Below are 21,519 nucleotides of genomic sequence, written 5' to 3'. Positions count from 1 at the left end.
TACGAGTCCGATTGGAGTAATGAACTGCTCCAATAAATCTCTGTCACTAGGTGGCGCTTCTACACCCCCACAGAGTCCAGACAGTCTGCAATTACACTTGCACTTTAGTGTAATCCAAATCATAGGGGAGAATGTGAAGGTGAGACACTTTTGCATGGTTACCATAGTGCAATCATAGATCCCCCCATAGATAATACAGGCCAGGCCTAGTTGAGTCGACAAACTATTGATAACTTAAGTGAAAAAAGTGTTTTTTGGCACAATTAATTTAAGTTGATCTTGAAACAAAGAACTCGTTTCCATCCTACACAATTCATAAATAGTAATGAAATCTATATTTTGTCACACAGCATATCATGAAGATGCTGCTTAGAAGCTGCATATGAGTGTTCATCATCTAACCTAGTGCCAGACAGTGCCACTGGTTATCCCGTTATCATTATTAGAATTAAACCAACAATCAATCAACCAGCCCCCCACCCCATCTCGCAGTTATGCGCACAGCCGCACACATTCATGCATATGCACGTAACAGTGGGTAACACGTTGATCATCATGATTTGAAGCTTGTGGTTTGGATGCATGCATAGTAAGTTACCGTGCCGTCACGTGTGGAAAAGTAAATCGATGAATTGGCTTTTTATCGTTGTGAAACTGATATGTTAACTTAACATGATAGTTTGACATTCATTGTTGACATTGTTCATACACAGACAGCAAAAATGTTTAATTCTATAATAGTTGTATTCACGCATGTAGGTTTTCCACAGTAAAGGTTACAGCGTCCTCTGGTGGCAAAACAAAATACTATAAAAGTACTCCAAATTTGTAATAAGTTGTAAAGCTATGATGACATACTTGTGGAAGCTCAAGCAATGTTTTTTAGGAATTGATGTGTACAGTGTAAACAAACAGGAACATATAAGGTATGGTGGGGAAGACACCAGTACTCAACCCTCAGTAGTTGTGGTACTTTTAAAATGTTATACACAATAACACAAGTGTGTATGCTGCAGTATTTTCTGACCTCAAAGCCACTTTGTCAAAGCCCCATTCACTGAATGGCATTCAGTCACTATCAAAGTTCCTGGAGTGACAGCTCTTACACACATTATTGTCAGTGTATAACCACTAGGTATGCGAATCTTTAAGATTCCCTTTATTTGATTAGAAAATATTAGAAAACATCGGTGAATGGGATAATAGGTGTCTGTGAACACTAATCCACATATATGGAGGTAAAACTTAAAGAATGAACACAAAAGTATCTTAAATTTATGGAAGCAAATTAACATTCTCTCACACTTTATCCATGTTTTAAAACCGTTTTAGGAAGACACGGCTGTCCAAAACACTTCAACTGCAACATAGCATCGCATTAAAAATTACAGCCTGAAATCAGTCCAGTGTAAATGTATCAATTTGTACCTCAGTGAAATAAAAAAATAAAGTCCCTTTGATTTGAGTAGAGGTGTGCAAAAATGCCATGTCCCCACATGTTACAAATATATCTACTCAAATGATGTGGTAAAGCATAAATGTCCCCCCTGTTACGCTTAATTATAGAGGAAATTGATATTTTCATAATTCTGAAAATATGGTTGATAAATATATTAAAATCTTACTGTGGTCACAATGTGATACTATATTATTCATTACATTAGGAGTAATGGCCATCTTTAGCATAAAATGTCCCCCGTTACAGTGTCAATGGATATTTACATGGAAAAATTGGAATAATGCATTAAGCTGGACAATAGACAGCTGACCATGTCCTCTTCAAGAAAATAATAAAAAATACTGTAAAAAAGAAAAGAAAAACTAGGCTGAAATGGCACCGAATAGTAGGAATGACCCATAACATGGATCAGCCTTGTGCATGCAACGGTCTATGAACATCAACAACAAGGAACTAGTCCACAGCTGTAGTTTCATCCAAGATTGCACCATATCCTGTTGCGGAAAAACTCACTTGAGATGCACTTGATTTCCAATGTTAGTCACATTTCAACTAAGCCAATGTTTACATAATCTAAACTGATAATAATAATGAGGAAAAAATAAATACAATGAAAAGATATCCTTTATTTAAAATATGACTTCATATTGGCTAACAAAATGCAAGAATACAATGACTAATTTTTTTTTTTCTTTTATGTTTATTGAAAATGAAAGACATGACAGGTCAGAAACATTACTTGGAGGAACTGGTTTTTACAGATAATAGTAATGAAAAATGGCAAAACTGTGTAGAAGAGTTTGACCATATACTATTTATCTGACGGATAAGCGGCAGTAAAGATGGACAATATACAGTGAGAGAAAAGACAGATTACTCTTAGAAAGTGAGAGGGATCAGCTTGTTTGACAGATGCTTTAGACAGCTGTCTTTTTCTGGGAAAGGTTGATCTTATCGCCCAGACTCAAGGCCATACCCTTTAAATGAAGAAGGGAGAAATTGTTGCATTAGATTAAAAAAAAAGAAAAGTAACCAGTTCTGCCAAATCGTCATCATGTTACTCAAATTGAGATTGGATTACATGCACATTCATTAGGAGATCCTTTTTATATTCCATTTGTGCCGGTCTCACTTTGATAATACGAAAAACTATGCATTTGGATCATTGCATACTGTACAACAGTACATTGATTTTACTACTTGAACCCCAGCCTCCATATTCGAGAAGGGGCGCGGGGACGACACATGCCAGAGGGATTCTGAGGGAAAGAATGGTATAGTTGCTGAGACTCACCTGGCTTTTGGCTCTGATGCGAATGTGTCCATTAACAGGTGCATCAGGCCCCAGGTGGATGGGCTTCTCAATGCTGACATTAGCCAGGGCATCTTCTCCAAAGATGGAGCGTGCATAAAGGTTGGCAGCCATGAAGCCACAGAAGCCAGACAGTGCCTAGGTTAAGTGAACAACAGAAGATATTAAGAAGCCATTTTCAAGCCACACAAATGTCTTCATTCCATGCAATGCAGTCATACTGACCTTCTCAGGAGTCAGGCACTTCATGTTAGTTGAACCGAGGATGTGGCGGAGGTACTCATTCAGGTCAGTGATGTTGGTGTTCACTGTCACCTACATTAAACAATCTTTTAAAATATCTTTTACAGACATCATGACTACATTTTAGCAATGTAAACAAACAGGAACAGATAAGGTATGGTGGGGAAGACAGTAGACACCAGTACTCAACACCAGACTCCCTGGAACATCAAAGCTTGGCTGAATTCAAACAATTGCGTATTGTACAACAAATATACAGAAACAAAGAATAAGGAAGTTGAGAAAACCACAAAATACCAAATCTGCTCAGCCAAATAAAGTAACACCTAGCATACCTTGTTCTCCCACTCAAATTCGGCCCACATCTGTCTGAACTCGGCATCGGTACACGAGGCAGGCTGGATGTAGTCCATAATGTCAATGTGGATGTCACTCAGGACAACACAGTTCCTATCACTTGCTGCGCCCGACACGTCATAGACTGCAAAAATGCATATGGTCAACATGAAAGTGACTCAATTATATTTGGTTCATGACTTTTGGACAATGAATGGGGGAACTTACCAATGTTGCCAAATATAATGCCATTCTCTGTGGATGCCACCTTTACATTAGCCTTAATGTTAGCAAAATCATGAGGAGCTAGAGTCAGAGGAGAAGGCTTCTCAACCAACTTTAGGTCACCTGTGAATTGAAAGATAACAGTTATATAATACACTATATACAGTACGTGGTTGTTTGTGACAAGAGTGAATGAAAGACAAAACTAGAAATGCACTCTGTCAACTGTCAAGCTGCCAACTTGTGCTTTGCACACTACTTCTGCACGAGCAGAGCGCGCAGCCTACTGCTGACTCCTGTCAACTTACTGTCCACCCCTCTTTAAAATATAAAAAATAAAGACGAAAGCCATAAACATTTACAATAAAACTTACACCAGTGACCAATAGAAAAATAAAAATAAATAATAAACTTTAGAGAATGAATAGGTTCTTGCACATAATATATTTTCCACCAAATGCGATTTGTTGCATATAAATATCTATACACAAATATACTACAATGCTACTTATGCTAGCATGTCAGTCAGGCAAATCAAGCAGGCCTATGTACACCAGGCTTCAATATAATACTGTCTATATAGATGTTAGCTCACAATCACAAACTTCTGCTGTGATGGTGATCTACTACTGTAGATCCACTCCGAGTCTCCTTCCTTCCCAGCTGTCTCTATTCCTTAAACCAGGGGTTCTTAACGTTTTTGGCTGGGGACCCCTGGAAATGCTTTGGCCATGTCTCGCGACCCCTACCCCGCCCCACCACCAATACAAACTGAAAATATATCATAAATGAATACTGAAACCAGATATAATCATTAAGGAAAGTTTATGCATGCACCACGTACTATGTAAACTCTTAATTTCCATTTCACAGTCATTCAGTTGCATTCACATTTTTTTGGGGGGGGGAATCATTTGAGGACCCGCCAAAATAATTTGGCGACCCACGGGTTGAGAACCCCTGCCTTAGACTAAACTCGGGTGCAGGATTTAAGACTCAAGTCTCCGTCCCCTCCAAGTTGCAACTGCCTAACCTGTTAGATGCCTATATAACTCCTGTTCCTTTGCAACAGGGTCTACTACCGTTATAACTTATGGTTTAAATCTGTTGAGTGCTATTAACCAAGTTGTCCACTATAATGGGTTGTAAATCTTTTAAGTTTCGTATATATAACTTTGAAACATAGATTAGTTATGTCACCAACAATAATGGCACTTTATTATGTACTGTATATTATGTATGTATGTATGTATGCATGCATGTATGCATGCATGCATGCATGCATGCATGCATGCATGCATACAGTATGCGGTCTAGCCTAACTTGGACTCAGGGGGGTGGACGCCTCTGCCTTGCATAGTCCCCAGTGAATAGGCATTTTGCCCTTCACTGGTAACCCTATTTTGGATTAGTTTTAAATATATGAAGGTATGGTGGGTATGGTTTTTACAAAAAAGCCCCCCTTTTAAATACTACACACATACATACATATCTACATACATACATTTCAGAAGTTTTAGCAGTTTTTAAGGACCCACTTTTAGGCCAGTGCACCAGAGCAAGCTCTTGCCTTTTTTTAAACCCTACCCATTTTAACCAAATACATACATACCCAGCCGATCACCCAGCCAATGACCAAAACGTACCTTAGTTATGCCATTAGCCAATCCCTGATTAGCCGAGCGACGCCACCAACATACGCAGCCGATTACAGTACTTGCGCTCTAATCGCACAAGTAACTAGCAAAAAAATATCAAAGGAGACAAAACTCAACTCACCCAAAGTAGCTAGCTCCAATGTACAGTTCTGAAGAGTATCACTGGTTTGGTTGACAACCAGTACATCCAGTACTATGTCATACTGGTTGACATGAACATAGGCCTCAGCATAGACTGGGTCAGAGAAGCCTGTCAACTGGGTCACCTGTAGTAGGAGGTCAAAGTAATTCAAATATACTATATATGCTGATTTACAATAAAGACATTGAAGACACAAAGTGACAATCACAAATATTTGATCTATATTGCCTTTGTGTTACTGACATATGCAACAAGTACTCCATTAGAATTAGCATTCTATAGTCAGAAATATTACAAACTAAAACTGCACTACTTGCGTGTTGCACACAAGTAGGCCATAAATGGCCCACTAGTGTGCAAGCAGAGCACGCAAGTACTGTCGACCACTACGAACTTTCAAATCTCAGCTATGCAGTGGCGGAAACTCCGTGGGTTCAGAGGCGCGATTGAACCCCCTGGCATTTTGGCAAAGGCGCGACTGAACCCACTGCATTTTGGCAAAATATATCTATATGCACTGCAGTAAATTATGCACCCACTGACTGTCCACTGAAATGTCCCCTCCCCAGTGGTCATGTTGTCATACACGTAGTCACAAGTGACATACCTTTACGAGGGGTTACAAGATAGGTGTTGGGCCGCCGCGCATGCCGCATTCAAATGCTAATAAGGTGGCTTTTGTTCGAAAAAACAAAACTCGTTTTTTTTCCACCGCTGGGGGGGGGGGGGGGGGGGGGGAGGTGCTTGAACCCCCTGCCGTTATAAGAACTTTCCGCCTCTGCAGCTATGTATATGTAATTTGTAAGTTGATTAGTGGTATAATGTGGTTACTTTGCGTATGCCCCGTTTGATGCGTATGTATCGTAGAAAAATATGACGTCAGGGTATAACTGGTATAACTAGCTCTCAATGATGACGTAATAAAGATGTGGATTAAAGGACCCAATGCCAGAGTGTAATTGGTTTTCGATGGTGACGTAATGACGATATGTTTTAGTGTCGGGAGGATTAAAGGTAATGCCCCTATGTATACATGTATGTAATCTGACACCACTGCCATATCAAGCACAAGTAGTCATTACGTCATACGCTGGGACGGCGCATACACATCAAACGGTGACATACACATCGAAGCGCTGGACGAAAACTATTACTTGCACGCTCTGCTTGCGCAAGTAACTAGAACTGCACTCTGTCGAGTGCCTACTTGCTTGTTGCACCCAAGTAGGCCATAAATGGCCCACTAGTGTGCAAGCAGAGCGGGCAAGTACTGGTATAACTGGCTCTCAATGGTGTTTCAGTGTCAGGTGGATTAAAGGAAATGCCTCTATGTTTTAAACGATTTAAAAACATTGACTGCTTACGTAATTATTAACCAATTATGGCTTTATGCGTATGCCATGGCTGCGTATGACGTAATGAAGATATATACCTTTGCCAGTGTATAACTGGCTCTCATTGGTGATGTAATAAAAGATATGTTTCGGTGGCAGGTGATTAAAGGAAATGACTCTATGTGCATATGTAATTTGTAAATTGATTAGCGGTATACTGTGGTTACTGGGGTGTTTGATGCTTATGTCCCTTTAATCCACCCGACACTGAAACATATTACATCACCATCGTAAACCAATTCACCACTTGAGCCCTATTACATCAGCTATTTTAAAAAATAATCGTGAAAGCAAGCCCAAATAAGCAACTACACTTCAGAAACAAGCCCACACTAAAGCAACGTGCAACTATGAATATTAAGCTATTTTACAGGACAACTAGCCCAAAGTCGCTTATAATAAGCAGAACTGGCAATAGTGCAAACCAGCGCTTCAGGCTACTTTGCATGGGGAAAAGGAATGGTTCATCGGCCGACTGGTTTGTGCTGATTAAAGATGCTAATCTGTTGCAATCTGACAGTTTTAAGTAGTCTTTGACTAGTCTGAACAAGACTGTTTGGTGTGGAGTCACCTTAAGCAATTTGCAGCCATGAATGGCCAGCATACTGTTAACCCATAGGGTTCTTGTTGCAATCTACAGTATATATCAACACTCAGTCCTAAATGGGTTACTTAATAAATACTTCAATCAATTCCAAAACAGAGAGTCTACCACACACACTACTGTGCATTGTAAATTATGTCTGTAAAGTAGGGCTGTACCTTGTTGAGTTTGGAGGCCAAAGGATCAGTAGTATCCTTCCTTTGAGTGGTGCCCATGGCAGCTAACAGACTGAGCTGAAACTGGTCCTCCTTAGAAGACACATCAGTCTTCGCTGTCAGCTGCATGAAGGAGATGGGGTCGTCGGCCTGAACCGTTACATTGCGCTTCTCAGACTCTTTCTGTTGGTGCAAGGAAGTATAAAATAAGGTTGTAGCATTTCATGTGATTATGCCCTGTGCCATAAATGACAAGAATCAATCTTAATGGCAATAAAATGGCAACATGAGGTGAACATATCTGCTTGATCAAATAAACATGACATATTTGTTCACTGCCATAGCATTGTCCTCTCTCATACTTGAGCTCTACACAAAAAGAGCTTTATCATTGAGTTCAGTCCTGGGAGTTTTAAAGCCTTTACCTTCTGTGACAGCTTCTCTTCCTCCAGTCTGACAGTGAGCATGTGTGACAGAGATTTGCGGCACTCTTTGTTAAAAATGTCATTCATGAGCGGCGAACACTCCGATAGGACCTTAAGACACAGCGAGATGCGGTCCACGTCATCATCTGTGATTGGCTTCTTGGGCAGAGTGGACTTGCCAAGGTGAAGCACTGTGACCATGATCAACATGGCTTCTGCAACAAAGCACTAAAAAAGAGAGGCCAAGAGCATGGATTAGAGGGATATATCCACAACACTTTGTTGATACAGTAGGTAGCAACTACATACAGTAGGTAGCAACTACATCTCCATTACTTTCATTGTTAATTAAAAATATCAGATGTGTGTGGGGAAAAAGCTGTATATAGGAGAGGCTAGCGCCCCTCAAAAAATAAAAGGATGCCCTTCTGCGAAATTACAATTTAACCATTTAAACCCTATTTAAATGGGGGTCTATACTAGGCCCTACACACTCACAGCACGACACGTTGTGGGCTTGCCTTGTAGATCTGTCATTTTCACAGAATGTTCGACCCCAGAATAGTGACGCTAGTACAGTACCTTTCGCTGTACTGTACATTGACAATAATATAAATAAATTTAATCTAATCTCATCTCAAGTGGTTAAGCATTTACCGGTAGCAATGAATGCGTCAAGAATTGAATGCTTTATTAATGAACTGAGAGCAACTCACATTTTGTTTCTTTTTGTCTTGTACAATAGCAACATAGCGTAAAGCCACTTTGGTTAGCGTTGTAGCCAGTGAAGCAGCCACATAGAAATCACCATCCATCAGGAAACCTCTGAGTGGAGGTCTGGTACACACAAGGATCAGACACATAGTAACAGCTCTTTTTAAAGTGAATATTGGCATTTACTGTTACTTTATTATTTTTATTCAAAGAATTAGCAATATTTTCCTTATCATGTTTTGTAAAATATTACAAGCAATGTTTGATAAAATCGTAAGAAAATCATTTTCATTCAAAAAGAAACACATTTTTACCTGTCCTCCTCTTTCTTGGAAGGGCGTGAGGAGCTAAGGGCACTCTGTGTCACATATGTGCCCATCTCCGTCACCAGTTTCTGAGCTGGGGCTGCGTTCACCTCCTCTTCTGGTTTCAACTCTCCAGCCTCTTTCTTTATCTCATTGTCTACTATGGGAATCTGAAGATATCAGACCGGCAGATGTGAGAATGTTGCAGTTTCACATTTTCCTTGCAATGCTTTGCAGCTAGTGTTATTGCCTGATAATCAACAAGGCTCATACCTCTCCTAATGACCTGCGGACTTCTGTCATCACATTTTGAATATCCTCCTTTGTACTGCAATATTCCCCCAAGATCCACAGTGCTCCTCTGTAGATCCTAACAGAAAATACAGATCAAATGTTACCAACACAAAATCCACTGTTGTCTGACATTTATTCCCCCTCCAAAACAGAACGAGATATAAATGAACCATATGGGTCCGGACAGTTGTCGTAGCGTCCTGGGCACCTGACAGTGTGTTGCGGGTTCAAATCCCGATCTCTCAACGACCTTTGCTGTGTGTCACTCCCCATCTCTCTCCCCGTTTCCTGTCAGTCTACTGTACTATAAAACCAGTAAGACACCCTGAGGGTGCACTCAAAAGACACTGTACCCGCTGCCATCCTTAGATCTCCATACAGTATATGGAGCTGACCTGTAACCAGCTTGTGAGCCAGGAGAGAGATGAGTATAGGACGCATGAACGTGTGTTGGCCAGGATGATTTATTAACACTTCCTGTATTAGCTGATGTACTGTAAGTGAGTGTGAGTATATATCCACACAACAGCAGACAACTAAACACAGTGGCACGACATGTTTATGAGGTCTTACTTGACAGTTTTGATGGAATGGAAAACTTCCAGCATCTTCTCTATGATAAGGGGCCGCAAGTTTTCAAATCTCTGAATGGCCTCCCGCACAAACTCCAGCACATCTGCTGCAGCCGCCTCATTAGTGTCACTTAGGAACTCCATCAACTGACACACACACACACACACACACACACACACACACACACACACACAGTGAGCATGTCATAACATGTCATAATATCTGAATATTCAGCCAAAACATATAAAGGCAAGCTCACCACAGGAATGACACTGGAAGCCATATCAGGGAAGCGCACGCTGCAGGAGTGGAGGGTGCGCACCAACAGTTGCCTGTATTTATCAGTGTCCTCGTGCTCTGTTACATTGTTGGTTTTGATGACCTCCTTTTTCAGCACGATCACCAACTGCAAACCAACAGAGGGCTTTAGAATTTGACTACTCCAGAATGATGTCCATGTTGGCACAGGCAATGACAACATGCACAAGCACGACGTACCTCTTCTACATTACGAGAGGAGACGAGGTCCAGGGCCAACTGCAAGGTCTTCTTTCTCACCTCCAGGTCAGGTGTGCTTAGAACACGCAGAATGTCCATCACTAGGTCCTGAAGTAACAGGGGAAATGCTTGTGTACTGAGTTAATGTACCTATGTTTGTATGTACTGCATTTCAATTCAAACTTAATTTAAAAAAAAATATATATATATATAAACAAGACTAGAAAATCCTACAAGCAACAACCAAAAAATACCTGAAGTACTCGCTCATGAGTAGGATGATCCTTTAGTTCAATGAGACGATCAAGGACAATCAGCTTCACATTGTTGTCACTCTCCTTGATGATCAAATCAATGTAGCACTGGGCAGCAGCCTGAAGCCCAACAAAACGACCCAATGCAATAATTAAAAAAACACTGGCTAAACTATCAAAAACACCAGGCCCTACTGATTTATGTTATCACACATGTGTGGGAAACTGTGCTGAAATCAGTTTGGGAGTATTAACCACTATTTATGGGTCCATCTCCATCAGATGCTCAACATCAGAGTTAAAGCCTTGGTAGAGTACCTTGATGGCTGTGGGTGCACTGGAGAGGGTGACAAGAGTACCAGCAGCTTCATATTTGACAGCTGGGCTGGATGACTGCAGCAAGTTGTAGATACAGCGGATAAATCGGGCACGCTCAGATGGGTTGGCATGGCACACCTGACAGTGGGGAAGACAGAAATAACAAGGACACAGGTGTCAAACTGGCTGTTCTGGCAGTGTGCGGTTTTGCTATCCAGATTTAAAACACCATAGCGGCAATACATGTCATTGTCGATTCAGAGCTTCGCCATATATCGTACATAAACACACATTTTATTTTTAGATTTGGCATGCGTTGCATTTTCTCCAAAGTCATGTGTGTCATACTCATAAGTGATGGTTGAGAGAGATTATGTCTCAGCCCTATGAATTTAAATTGCAAATCAATATTTTCTCCACAGAATATCAGTATAGTAGTTCAATTAGTCAATGGGCTAAACATGCAAGCCCACCGGTATTTAAGCATATTAATAATAAGGTATCTGACTCACTTTGTAAATCAGCTCCACGATGACTAACTGGAGAATATCACCAAATGTGTGCACTTGATCGATGCATGTGCTCAGGTAATCTAGGGCTCTGTCCTGTAAAATTAAAGTTACTAGGTTTAAAATAAATACAAAGATACTGTATGTTTTGTGTAACATGAACACAAAGGAAATATGCTACAAACCTGGTCTGCATGGATCAGCATCATGAAAGCATTTCTTTTACAGCTTGCATCTTTCTCATTGACAAGGAAATCATGGATCAGCTCTGGAGCATCTGGGATGAGATTTTCAAAGTTCCTGGAAAAAATAAAAAAGGGTGATTTGTTCATAATTAGTTGTTCTCAATCATTAGAGTTTAAAAATCAATACAAGTGAACAGCAATATCATGACCAGTGTGTGTACTACCTATAGATGGTGTAAATTGCCAGGACAGCATTGCGGCGAACATAGCTGTGTCTGTGTTCCAAGCAGGACCGAATGGCTGGCATGAGAGGCTCCAGTAACTCAGACTCCTTCAACTTGCACAGGAAACGCAGAGTAGAGCCACGAATAAACTCATTGGGGTGCTGCAAGTCCTGAGAAGCAAAGGAAGATTTTAATATGAACTAATATTGATCGATAACTGATGTACAAAAATAATAAAGACACCATGCCTGCAGAGTTACCACCTAATGCGGAAAAGGTCTTGTAAGAACAGGTCAATACATTTTGGACTGGATGTTGGGAATGTCCATCCATCCATCTTCAACCGTTTATCCGTAGTCGGGTCGCGGGGGCAAGAGCTCCACCAGAGTGCTCCAGACTTTCCAGAGCAACATTAGTGACTTCCTCCTGGGGGATCTCGAGACGTTCCAAGGTCAGTGAGTTGATGCATTTCCTCCAAATGCGCCTTGGTCTGCCCCGGGGTCTCCTCCCAGTGCCTCGAGGACCTCCCTAGGGAGACCCCGAGAGGCATCCTAACTAGATGCCGAACCACCTAAGCTGGCTCCTTTCTGGGCGAAGAAGCAGCGACTCTACTCCGAGTATCTCTCGTGTGACTGAACTTCTCACACTATCTCTAAGGGAGATGCTAGCCACCATTTGCAGAAAACTCATTTCAGCCACTTGTATTCGCAACCTTATTCTTTCGGTCATGACCCACACGTCATTACCATAGGTGAGAGTAGGAACGAAGTTTGCTTGGTAAACAGAGAGCTTTGCCTTCTGGCTCAACTCTCTTTTCGTCACAACAGTGCAGTACACTAGATACTAATTCCTACACGGGTTGTGCTTATAACCACAGCCCCGGGCAAGTTAAGTTTACTGACGTTAGGGTTAGGTATAGTTTTACTGATGTTATGGTTAGGTTTAGGAATAGTTTCACTGAGGTTAGGGTTAGGCTGTCAATCACAGCGCACATCTTGCACAACCCGTGTGCGCTTTGGTATGTCGCATGAGGTACAGCGACTGCAAAACCGCCCCTGCCGCTCCGATTCTCTGGCTGATCTCCTTCTCTGTCCTCCCCTCACTCGTGAACAAGACCCAGAGATACTTAAACTCCTTCACCTGGGGTAATGCCTCATTCCCTAACTGGACTTCTGTGAAAACAAGTTATATCACATATTCATGTCTTATGGACCTAGAAAATATCAAATAATGGTCGAGAGACAAGAAGCCAATGGTCAGTGCATAACTGGCTGCACCACCCCTTCAGGAATTATTTAATTTTTTTAAGTACTTACGTTACGTTACTTACGTTGAAACTACATTACAATATCCTAAATTCGTTTAGTTCGTTACATTTTTTTTAACGATTTTTTTTGTTGCTTTTTCTGCCTTTATTAGGTTGAAAGTAATCTGATAGGAAATGGGGAGAGAGATGGGGAGAAGACACGCGGCAAAGGCTGTCGAGATCGGGAGTCGAACCCGCGGCAGGTAGTCAGACTGACTCAGCAGCCTATGTGCCCAGACGATTGAGCTAACCGTCCGGGCCAGTTTGTTAATTTAACTCTACACTCTGTGGCAGCCAGTATATGTATCATGCATTAGCCTGGACTGCAGTCTTAGTAAATCACCATTACTAAAATTATACTATAAAACTTGATATAACATAGCCTACCTTTCTATAGGCATCGCAGACCAGGATCATCTCTTGAAGCAGTTTGCCATCTAGGGTTGTCTTAGGAACAATCTCCCAGAAGATCAACAGCAACTTCTTGATTGTGTGGTCTTGAAGTGGCAAGACGAAGCGAATTATGGTCATCAGCAGTCCAGGCAATTTCTCGCCATTCAGAATCATGATGATCACCTTTTTCAGAGCCTCCGTCTTGGCTTTGATCTCTCCCTTTTCTTTGGACAGGCAAAATAATCATAATTAGAAAAAACAAAACACATATCCATCACTAAAATGTGTCCAATACCCATTACCCACATAATATTGCTAATTTCGAAATAACTTTTTGACAACGTAAAAGTTGGGAAAGGACCATGCAAACATTGCATCTGGTATAATAAAGTGGTTAAAACGTTGTTGAAAATGTTGGTGTAATGTCTCAAATGTAGTTAAAATTAGCAGTTGAATGTGTAGTTGTAATCTTCATAAGCCCATTTGAATTGTCTATATGTGGGGAAATACATACCCAGATCAGCTTTAAGGCTGACTTCAGATGGGGGCTCCGAGTCATTTGGACAGTTGATAAGAGTGTAACAAACGTTTTCTGCAGCTGTCATTTTGCTGCAAATTGTGCTTCTCTGAAGAATCCAAATTAGGGTGATTTCTGAATAATAAATGAGAGATGTGAAAACAATACAATTAAAACTCATATAAAAAAACTATACTTTTGGTTGGTGGAGAAAATATATTCTCTATATATTATAAAATATATTACTTGCTGATAAGATTCAGGAAGTAATAACTAATGTTTAACTAATACATTAGTTAAGATTAATTGAAAATAGAGGACCCTGATTTAGTCTTAGTGCTTTTTCTGGTTTTATTGACCTGTACTTTTGTTGAAATGTACCCATTCTACATACTGTGAATACAAATTCAAAAAATGATTTTACATTAATCAATAAAATATTGTACAGTTATACTGAAAACAACTTCAGTTTTCTTTATTTTGTAGTATACTGCAGCAAAGCAAGAACGACATGTAGTGAATAGATACAAAATGATACATTACAGTTGACAAACTTTCCATAAATAATTGTCACTTCTGTGTACAGTCACTGAGAGTTTCATAACATTGATTTAGGTATCCAAGTCACTGGAATAACATGACAGTTCTTACAGTTCTTTAACATTCCCATTTGGCACATATGAGTCTCACTAGTAGTCACTACATCAGTGGTAACCAACCTTTTCAAGCCCAAGAGCCCATTTTATTCCCAATTGTAAGCCAAGATCTACCACTAAAACGTGTTAGAAAAAACACTTGTTTTTTTGCTATTTCTGACAGGCTCAATGCATGTGCACACATCCACACAAAGACTAAAGCTTAAATTAGAATAAATACTTATAGTAAGTTATATTATCAATGTCAAATAATATTAAGACAAATGTATTAGAAATAAAAAATATTACGACAGAAATACAAATAAACTTCTTTGTTGAGTTTTTTTTTTAATAAAACAAAATGCAAAGGACATGAATTGCTTTTACAGCACAATATTTTGTTTCTCATTTCAATGAATATTCACATTGGCAGATGTTCAAATGACATAGTAACATGACCTATTTGCACAGATATGGTGACATACTCTCAGGGTCAGCCCACCTTTAATGAGACTGCTGTGAGCTGTGACTGCACTTTATCTGCAAGCGTTTTGAAATCTGGTTCATATTTAGTGATTGCCAGTCTGAGGGTGTCATTAAGATGTGAGTCAGTCATACGAGTTCATGATAGCGTCCCCGACACGTTGAATACTAAACTTATTAGTTATTTGTAAAGTTCGAACGCCAACTTTTAACCAAACGTGGGAGAAAACACTGTGCACGGCTGCACGCACAAATAAAGAGTGCACTCGCGCACGCACATGACGGATTATTATCGATCAAAACAATCCTTAGCGTGGCTTACAAAAGCATGTGTTGCACAGCATGAATGATAAGTAATCACCGACCTGGCTGGATAAATATCAGTGGTCCATATCCATTGTGTGACCTGCTTAACGAGCAACGGTAGGCAGCCGAGTAAGTTACCAGCTTAGTAAATTAATAGTCTACTGTAGCTGTGTGTCAGATGTTCTGTCTGAAGTAGTCAAAGCCAAGGAGAATGTTACAATTTAATTCACAATCGAGCATCTTGCCCTGCATCGAATATCCCATGATAGAACAGCAGGATAAAAACGGATAGTCTGTCTATCATGCATGCATCCATGAGCTAAGCGTCAAGCCCTGTCTAGGACCCACTTCCTTCAAAACTGTGGCTTTCTTGTTCCAATAGTTAGAATCTTCAACTCTCACTGTGTCATGTTTTGACAGCGGCACTAAACATTTTGACACTTTGTCATAGTGATATTCATGCTGTGCAACACATGCTTTTAAGCGACGCTAAGGATTGTTTTGATCGATAATAATCCGTCATGTGCGTGCGTGCGCGAGTGCACTCTTTATTTGTGCGTGCAGCCGTGCACAGTGTTTCTCCCACGTTTGGTTAAAAGTTGGCGTTCGAACTTTACAAATAGGTTTAGTATTCAACGTGTCGGGGACGCCATCATGCTGCGTTCACTCTGACGCTGTGCTGCCTGCGGCTGCGAGGGAACAACAGACACACAGGACACAGCACATGAGCACAGAGTGCTAAAAGGGGGCGGGCCGAGGGCGGTACGGTGGAAGCAAGGGGAACAGATCTTCAAGCTAAAATGCATCGAGCCTCTACACGTTGTTAGCTTGTAGATCTGCTCTTTTTTGCGAATGACATTCTGCGGTGATGTCTGGCTGCCCGTCAGTCTGACACTTCGGGATCGACTTGAAAGGTTCCCGCGAGCTACTGGTAGCTCGCGAACCCCTGGTTGGTTACCCCTGCACTACATGAATGACACTCTACGCAGACCTGTTGAAAGAGCAATGGCTCCAATAGTCCCTTTCGGAACCCTCGGGAGGCAGGACATTGGGAAGTGAGGTAGAGAGAATTTCAGAGAAGCCAAAACTTCAAAAATAGATTAAAAATACGGCAAGGTTTGGACACGGTACCCTAGGGTCCCTGTCCCTGACAGCTTATTCCACCCTCCATAGGATGCAGATGTACATACTCCCTGTTCACGGAAAGTGGCGGTGCCGCTTGAGTGTTGGTGAGATGTTTCAAATCTGCATAACAGCTATAGGAGAACGTGTACGAAATGGCATTCAGTGAAGCAAGATTTGCTTCACTGAAATTCTCTCTTCCTCACTTCCCATGTCCCGACTCCCACAACACAACAGTATTATAAACATCCTCCATGCACGCGGTTGGCCAATCAGAGGCAGTAACTAGGAGTTCAGCGAAGCAAAATTTCAAAAAAAGTAACAAAAATACTTAATGGCATCTGCGGTTAATGCCATTTCGTACACATTGCGGCGGTCTCCTATAGCTGTGCTATGCATCTTTGAAACATCTCACCAACACAACAGAGAGTACGTACAAGTACACTACATATGCATCCTATGGAGGGTGGAATAAGCTGTCAGGGAGACAGGGACCCTAGGGTACAGTGTCCAAACTTCAGAAAAGGTAACAGAGGGTGCCGAAAGGGGCTACGTCCCACCAGACCATTTACGTGCAAATAACATATTCTACAACATAAAACCATGTTATTTGTAGATTATACACAGGATGTAAGTATTTATACATAAGAGTACAAACGGATTTTGGTTCCGGGAAAAAAGACAAGCGCGTTTAACATAATTATATTAACAATCATATGCAACGAAATGATGTAGTATATGTTTACTTTATTGACAAAACCTGGTGTAAGCTATAACGACACGGTGTCACGTTAGCTTGTTAGATCAGTTCTGGTCGGAAAGCGGAATTGTATTATCTTTATCACTGTCGTGTCTACCACGAAGTATGAATCAAGGTTTTGCAAAAAAGCAAGTAAGTTATAATGAAAATAGTTTGATCCCCAGTGTAAAACAGGGCTGCGTTTTTGGATGACATGTCGCTAAGCTAGCATAGTGTATGTTAGCTAACTAACTAGCGTCTATGCTCAGCTGAGGAAAGCAATGAAATGGATGAGTTTCTGGTGGACAAAACACACATTACGCATTAATGTGTGGTTAAACATACATACCCAAAATAACAGAATACACTCCCAAACTGGCTTCGGAGGTGTCTTGTCTATTTACATGAGAAAACCCGTTGACAATATCCTCTTGACGAGCTGCTGACTGTTCGACTTCGACTTCCTAGTGACGTGGAAGATCAGTGTTGTGAGCCACATCACTGCTACGGTGCGCGACAAGGGTCAAATGCATACAACAGTACATGTGGATGGTAACTTTTCCTCCGAGGTGGAAAGTCTGAAAGTTAGATGGTAACAGGACAGGTATAAAGCAAGACTGGACACCTGAGAAGTCTGGCCACCTCAATGTGAAATAAAATTGTTTTAAAATGTTTTCCAAAATGTTAAAAACGAAAGAATATGTTTTGGTCAATGGCCTGATTAATGCAAAGTACGGTATACATGATTTGGACTAACTCTGCTCCATAGAGGCATTAGAGCTAAGGGTCAGAGCTAGATTTGGATATACGATTGTAGTTGAGCTTTCCTAGACCTGTGCAAGGGGACCTGTGATGTGACTTTCCTTTTGCATTATGACATGTCAAACTAGGGGGTTTTCATGATCCTGAATCCATTCCAAGCATAAGTTTTGCACAAAATACACTCCTTGGCTAAAAACAGCCATAGACATCATGACAAATGTGATGTGGTCAGCACATTTTGGGCACTTATAAGCAAGCATATTTTTGCCAGCCATAGTATGTCAATGGTAGGGTCACAAGAAACTCATATAAAAAGATTGCCCAATACTAACAGCCGGTCAGCAAATGGATTCACATGAATGTATGTGTATATAGACAATATTTTGTCTGTAATGTATCATTTTTATATAGACTATTTCCCACTTTAAACAAAAGAAGCCTGTCGGATGCCGGATTACTCCCACTCTGCACACAGATGAGCAATATAGCAACAGACTGATCCATCTGAGCTTTTCCAAGAGCTCCTACCTGAGGTAGCTCTGGTCCATAGCTCTAATGCCAAAGGCAAGAGCAGTAAGGCTATGGAGCAGACCTATACCTGAGGTCATTTCTGCTGGTGGCCACTCATTGTCTACACTCGTAAGAAAGTATTATAAAATACTTTTCTTTGCATGTACACAGTTAGTATTAGTATCCCTGTCTGTCTTCCTGATAAATGTTTTTTATCCATTTTTGCGAACGCAGTGAGCACTTACTATGAGACCTAGCAGCTCATGTCTGTGTGTCCGTCCGTGTGTCACGCTTTTGTGCCCATATATGGAGCTGAGTGATTTGTTTGTGATTGATGCAACACACTCCATATTTGGACGTATAGCTGCTTTGGGGACTCCTTATATGGTTATGGCTAAGTTAAACACTTAACTTAAAAATAACTTAACTTAAATATGTACGAGCTGCGTTCGCTTCCCGCGTTTGCGCGTCTTACTGGTTATCCAAAGCATTTTCATAAAATATAACTATTTATAACTATTTATTTATAATATAATTATTATACAAACTAAACATTGTGAAGCTGTTTAGTTTGTAGCATCCCACAAACATCTGCAGTTAATAAAGGGAGATTGTTTTATATGGAAATTGAATCCCTTAGAAATCAATAGTTTTTACATGTCAGCAGACTTCCTGAGCATCTTGTTGCAATCTCAGTGGGCTTTGTGTTAGGCTCACTTGGGGGTTGTGAGGCCTAAAGCGGACAACCTGTCAGAGCATTGTTCATAGCCAACATTTTTATGATTCTGTCAAGCGTAAGTGAACGAGACAATTATGTCTTAAGCTTCTTTCATCTTAATGTTTTTCTGACTGCTTATCTTTAACAGCATTTACTTATTACTAGTCCATACAGGTCCTTCAGGTACTGTCTTTGTAGGAATTACTTGTTAAACATTTTTATGGGATTCATATGGATTTATGTTGGAAAGGACAGTGGAAACACAGGAAAACGAGGGCAGAGGCGTTATGGATCCCACCATAGATCTAGGCTGGGCAAACCCAGATAACTACGGGTAGAGGGAATGTTTGTCTCGCATTAACCACTTAATTCTTTCAAATTATGATCCTGTTGCGCTGCAAAAATAGCCAATCTACAAGCTAAAGTTAATGCAACACATTGTACGTTTGTAGATCTGCTGCTTTTTGGTTCTAGAACTGGCTCCATTTATCTTTTATGACTAGTCCATACCCGTTCGGGGATATAACATACCACCCCCCCCCCCCCCCCCCCCCGGGGAAGATTTATTTTGTTCCAGTTCCGAACCAACTTTTAGCAATCTGAACCAATTAATTTGGTTCAAAATTAGCAGTGAAAAAAAAATCCCCAGTGGAAAAGAGACCTAACTGACAACAAAATATGGATGCCAGGTTGAAAGCGGTAATAAATATACAAGACTAGTTAGCATTCCTATTGTTCAATATTAAATAATTAATATGAAATGCCCATACCATTACAAGTTATCTCTTTATTTTAAGAGCTACTGCATAATCAGAGGCAAAAACTAAGTGTGAAATCATCACAGTTAAAGATTACAACACAAATTCTGAAAAAAGGGAGTTTAATATCCAAAATAAAACAAAACACTGGACAGTGCCAAACTCAAATGAAGGGAAAGATCATAGACTAATAAACATCACCTTCTGTTTGACTTAATGTTTGAGTACAGTAAAAGTTATTCTGACTGGTGGTAAGGGCTGTGATATTTACAAGTTCCAACTCAAAGTTCCATTGGCTCATCAGGCTTCTCTGCTGCAGGCTCCTCTTCAGGCTGGGCCACCTGTTTAACAGGAGGAAATTGACCATGCTATTATCTTTTTGCTCTGATATCATCTGATATCAAGGAAAGACCAGCAGATTTATAATAACCAAGTAGAAAAATTGTTCTAGTACACATGCTAAAATTACAGATACAAATACAATTTGTAATATATACCGTCATCCTGCCACACTAATAGCCAGCGCAACAGCCAGCGCAACACCCCATCCTTTGTCCGCCTTCTCCTACCAAAGTCTGCCTGCATGGGACAGTCATATACTATTATATAATTTACCCTCCTCTGTGGCCTTTCCTCAAGACCATCAAGGAAAGGGGCAACATCATCATATATTATGAACTCTGTATCTTTGCCAATAATCCCAATGGACACATTCTGAAAGACAAGAGTTTAGAAAAGAAGCTAATCAGAACAGTTCAATGCTTGACGTCAGTCTACTTCTGTGAAGTGAACCAATATAGTGTATGTATTGTATGTACTATATACTGATGACATTAGGGATCTTCATTTAAAAGGGACAAGGACTGACAGATACAGGGATCTCCATATATGCATATCAATCTGATCGGCGGTGTGAGCGCGGCCCAAATTTTAAGCCTTCGTCCTACTGCTCCCGCCCAACACTCCCCGCTAAAACAAGTGGTGAGTCAGTGGGATACAACAACAGTGACAACACAGAAATGCATGTGGGGAGGAATGAATTGGCATAACGACGACATTTGTATAAAGAGAGGGTAGGGGTAAAAAAGACAAATCTGGCCCGGGCGGATGGCGTAGCCGTGTGGGCACCTTGGCTGGTAATCCAGTCTGACAGAGTGCCGTGGGTTCCACTCCCGACGGCCTTTGCTGCATGTCACCCCCCCATCGCGCTCTCCATTTCCTGTCAGCCTACTGTCGCCCTATCCTTCTACAAAAAATAAATAAAAGGCAAAAGCCACACAAAAAATATTTAAAAGAAAATATATATACAAATCTGTAACTAAAAACAATAACTATGTTATAAAATACAATACCAATTGTTATTACTGAAGGGGAGAAATAATTGACCAAACAGTTGTATGTTAAATGTATAATTTATTCACATGAAAGAGAATATCTGACAGC

At 40.6% G+C, this 21,519-nt stretch overlaps 1 protein-coding gene across 1 annotated transcript; it reads right to left on the bottom strand.

Moving 5' to 3' along the window:
- Nucleotides 1–2,065: 2,065 nt before the first annotated feature.
- copb1 (COPI coat complex subunit beta 1) lies at nucleotides 2,066–17,801 on the bottom strand. Its single transcript, XM_080765272.1, has 22 exons — nucleotides 17,678–17,801; nucleotides 14,041–14,178; nucleotides 13,521–13,750; nucleotides 11,828–11,997; nucleotides 11,604–11,718; nucleotides 11,422–11,514; nucleotides 10,910–11,047; nucleotides 10,592–10,711; nucleotides 10,338–10,445; nucleotides 10,099–10,245; nucleotides 9,840–9,985; nucleotides 9,246–9,342; nucleotides 8,982–9,142; nucleotides 8,670–8,790; nucleotides 7,954–8,181; nucleotides 7,532–7,711; nucleotides 5,355–5,499; nucleotides 3,579–3,698; nucleotides 3,350–3,495; nucleotides 2,997–3,086; nucleotides 2,754–2,909; nucleotides 2,066–2,436 (listed from the first exon to the last, which is right to left on the bottom strand). Exons 2-22 carry the CDS (start codon nucleotides 14,129–14,131, stop codon nucleotides 2,377–2,379), a joined length of 2,862 nt encoding a protein of 953 aa, XP_080621398.1. The 5' UTR covers nucleotides 14,132–14,178; nucleotides 17,678–17,801; the 3' UTR covers nucleotides 2,066–2,376.
- Nucleotides 17,802–21,519: the final 3,718 nt, after the last annotated feature.

The sequence above is a fragment of the Protomyctophum bolini genome (assembly GCF_963924005.1).
Source record: "Protomyctophum bolini genome assembly, chromosome: 1".
In the NCBI taxonomy this organism is placed as follows: Eukaryota; Metazoa; Chordata; class Actinopteri; order Myctophiformes; family Myctophidae; genus Protomyctophum; species Protomyctophum bolini.
This window is presented reverse-complemented; position numbering and strand designations above follow the sequence as displayed.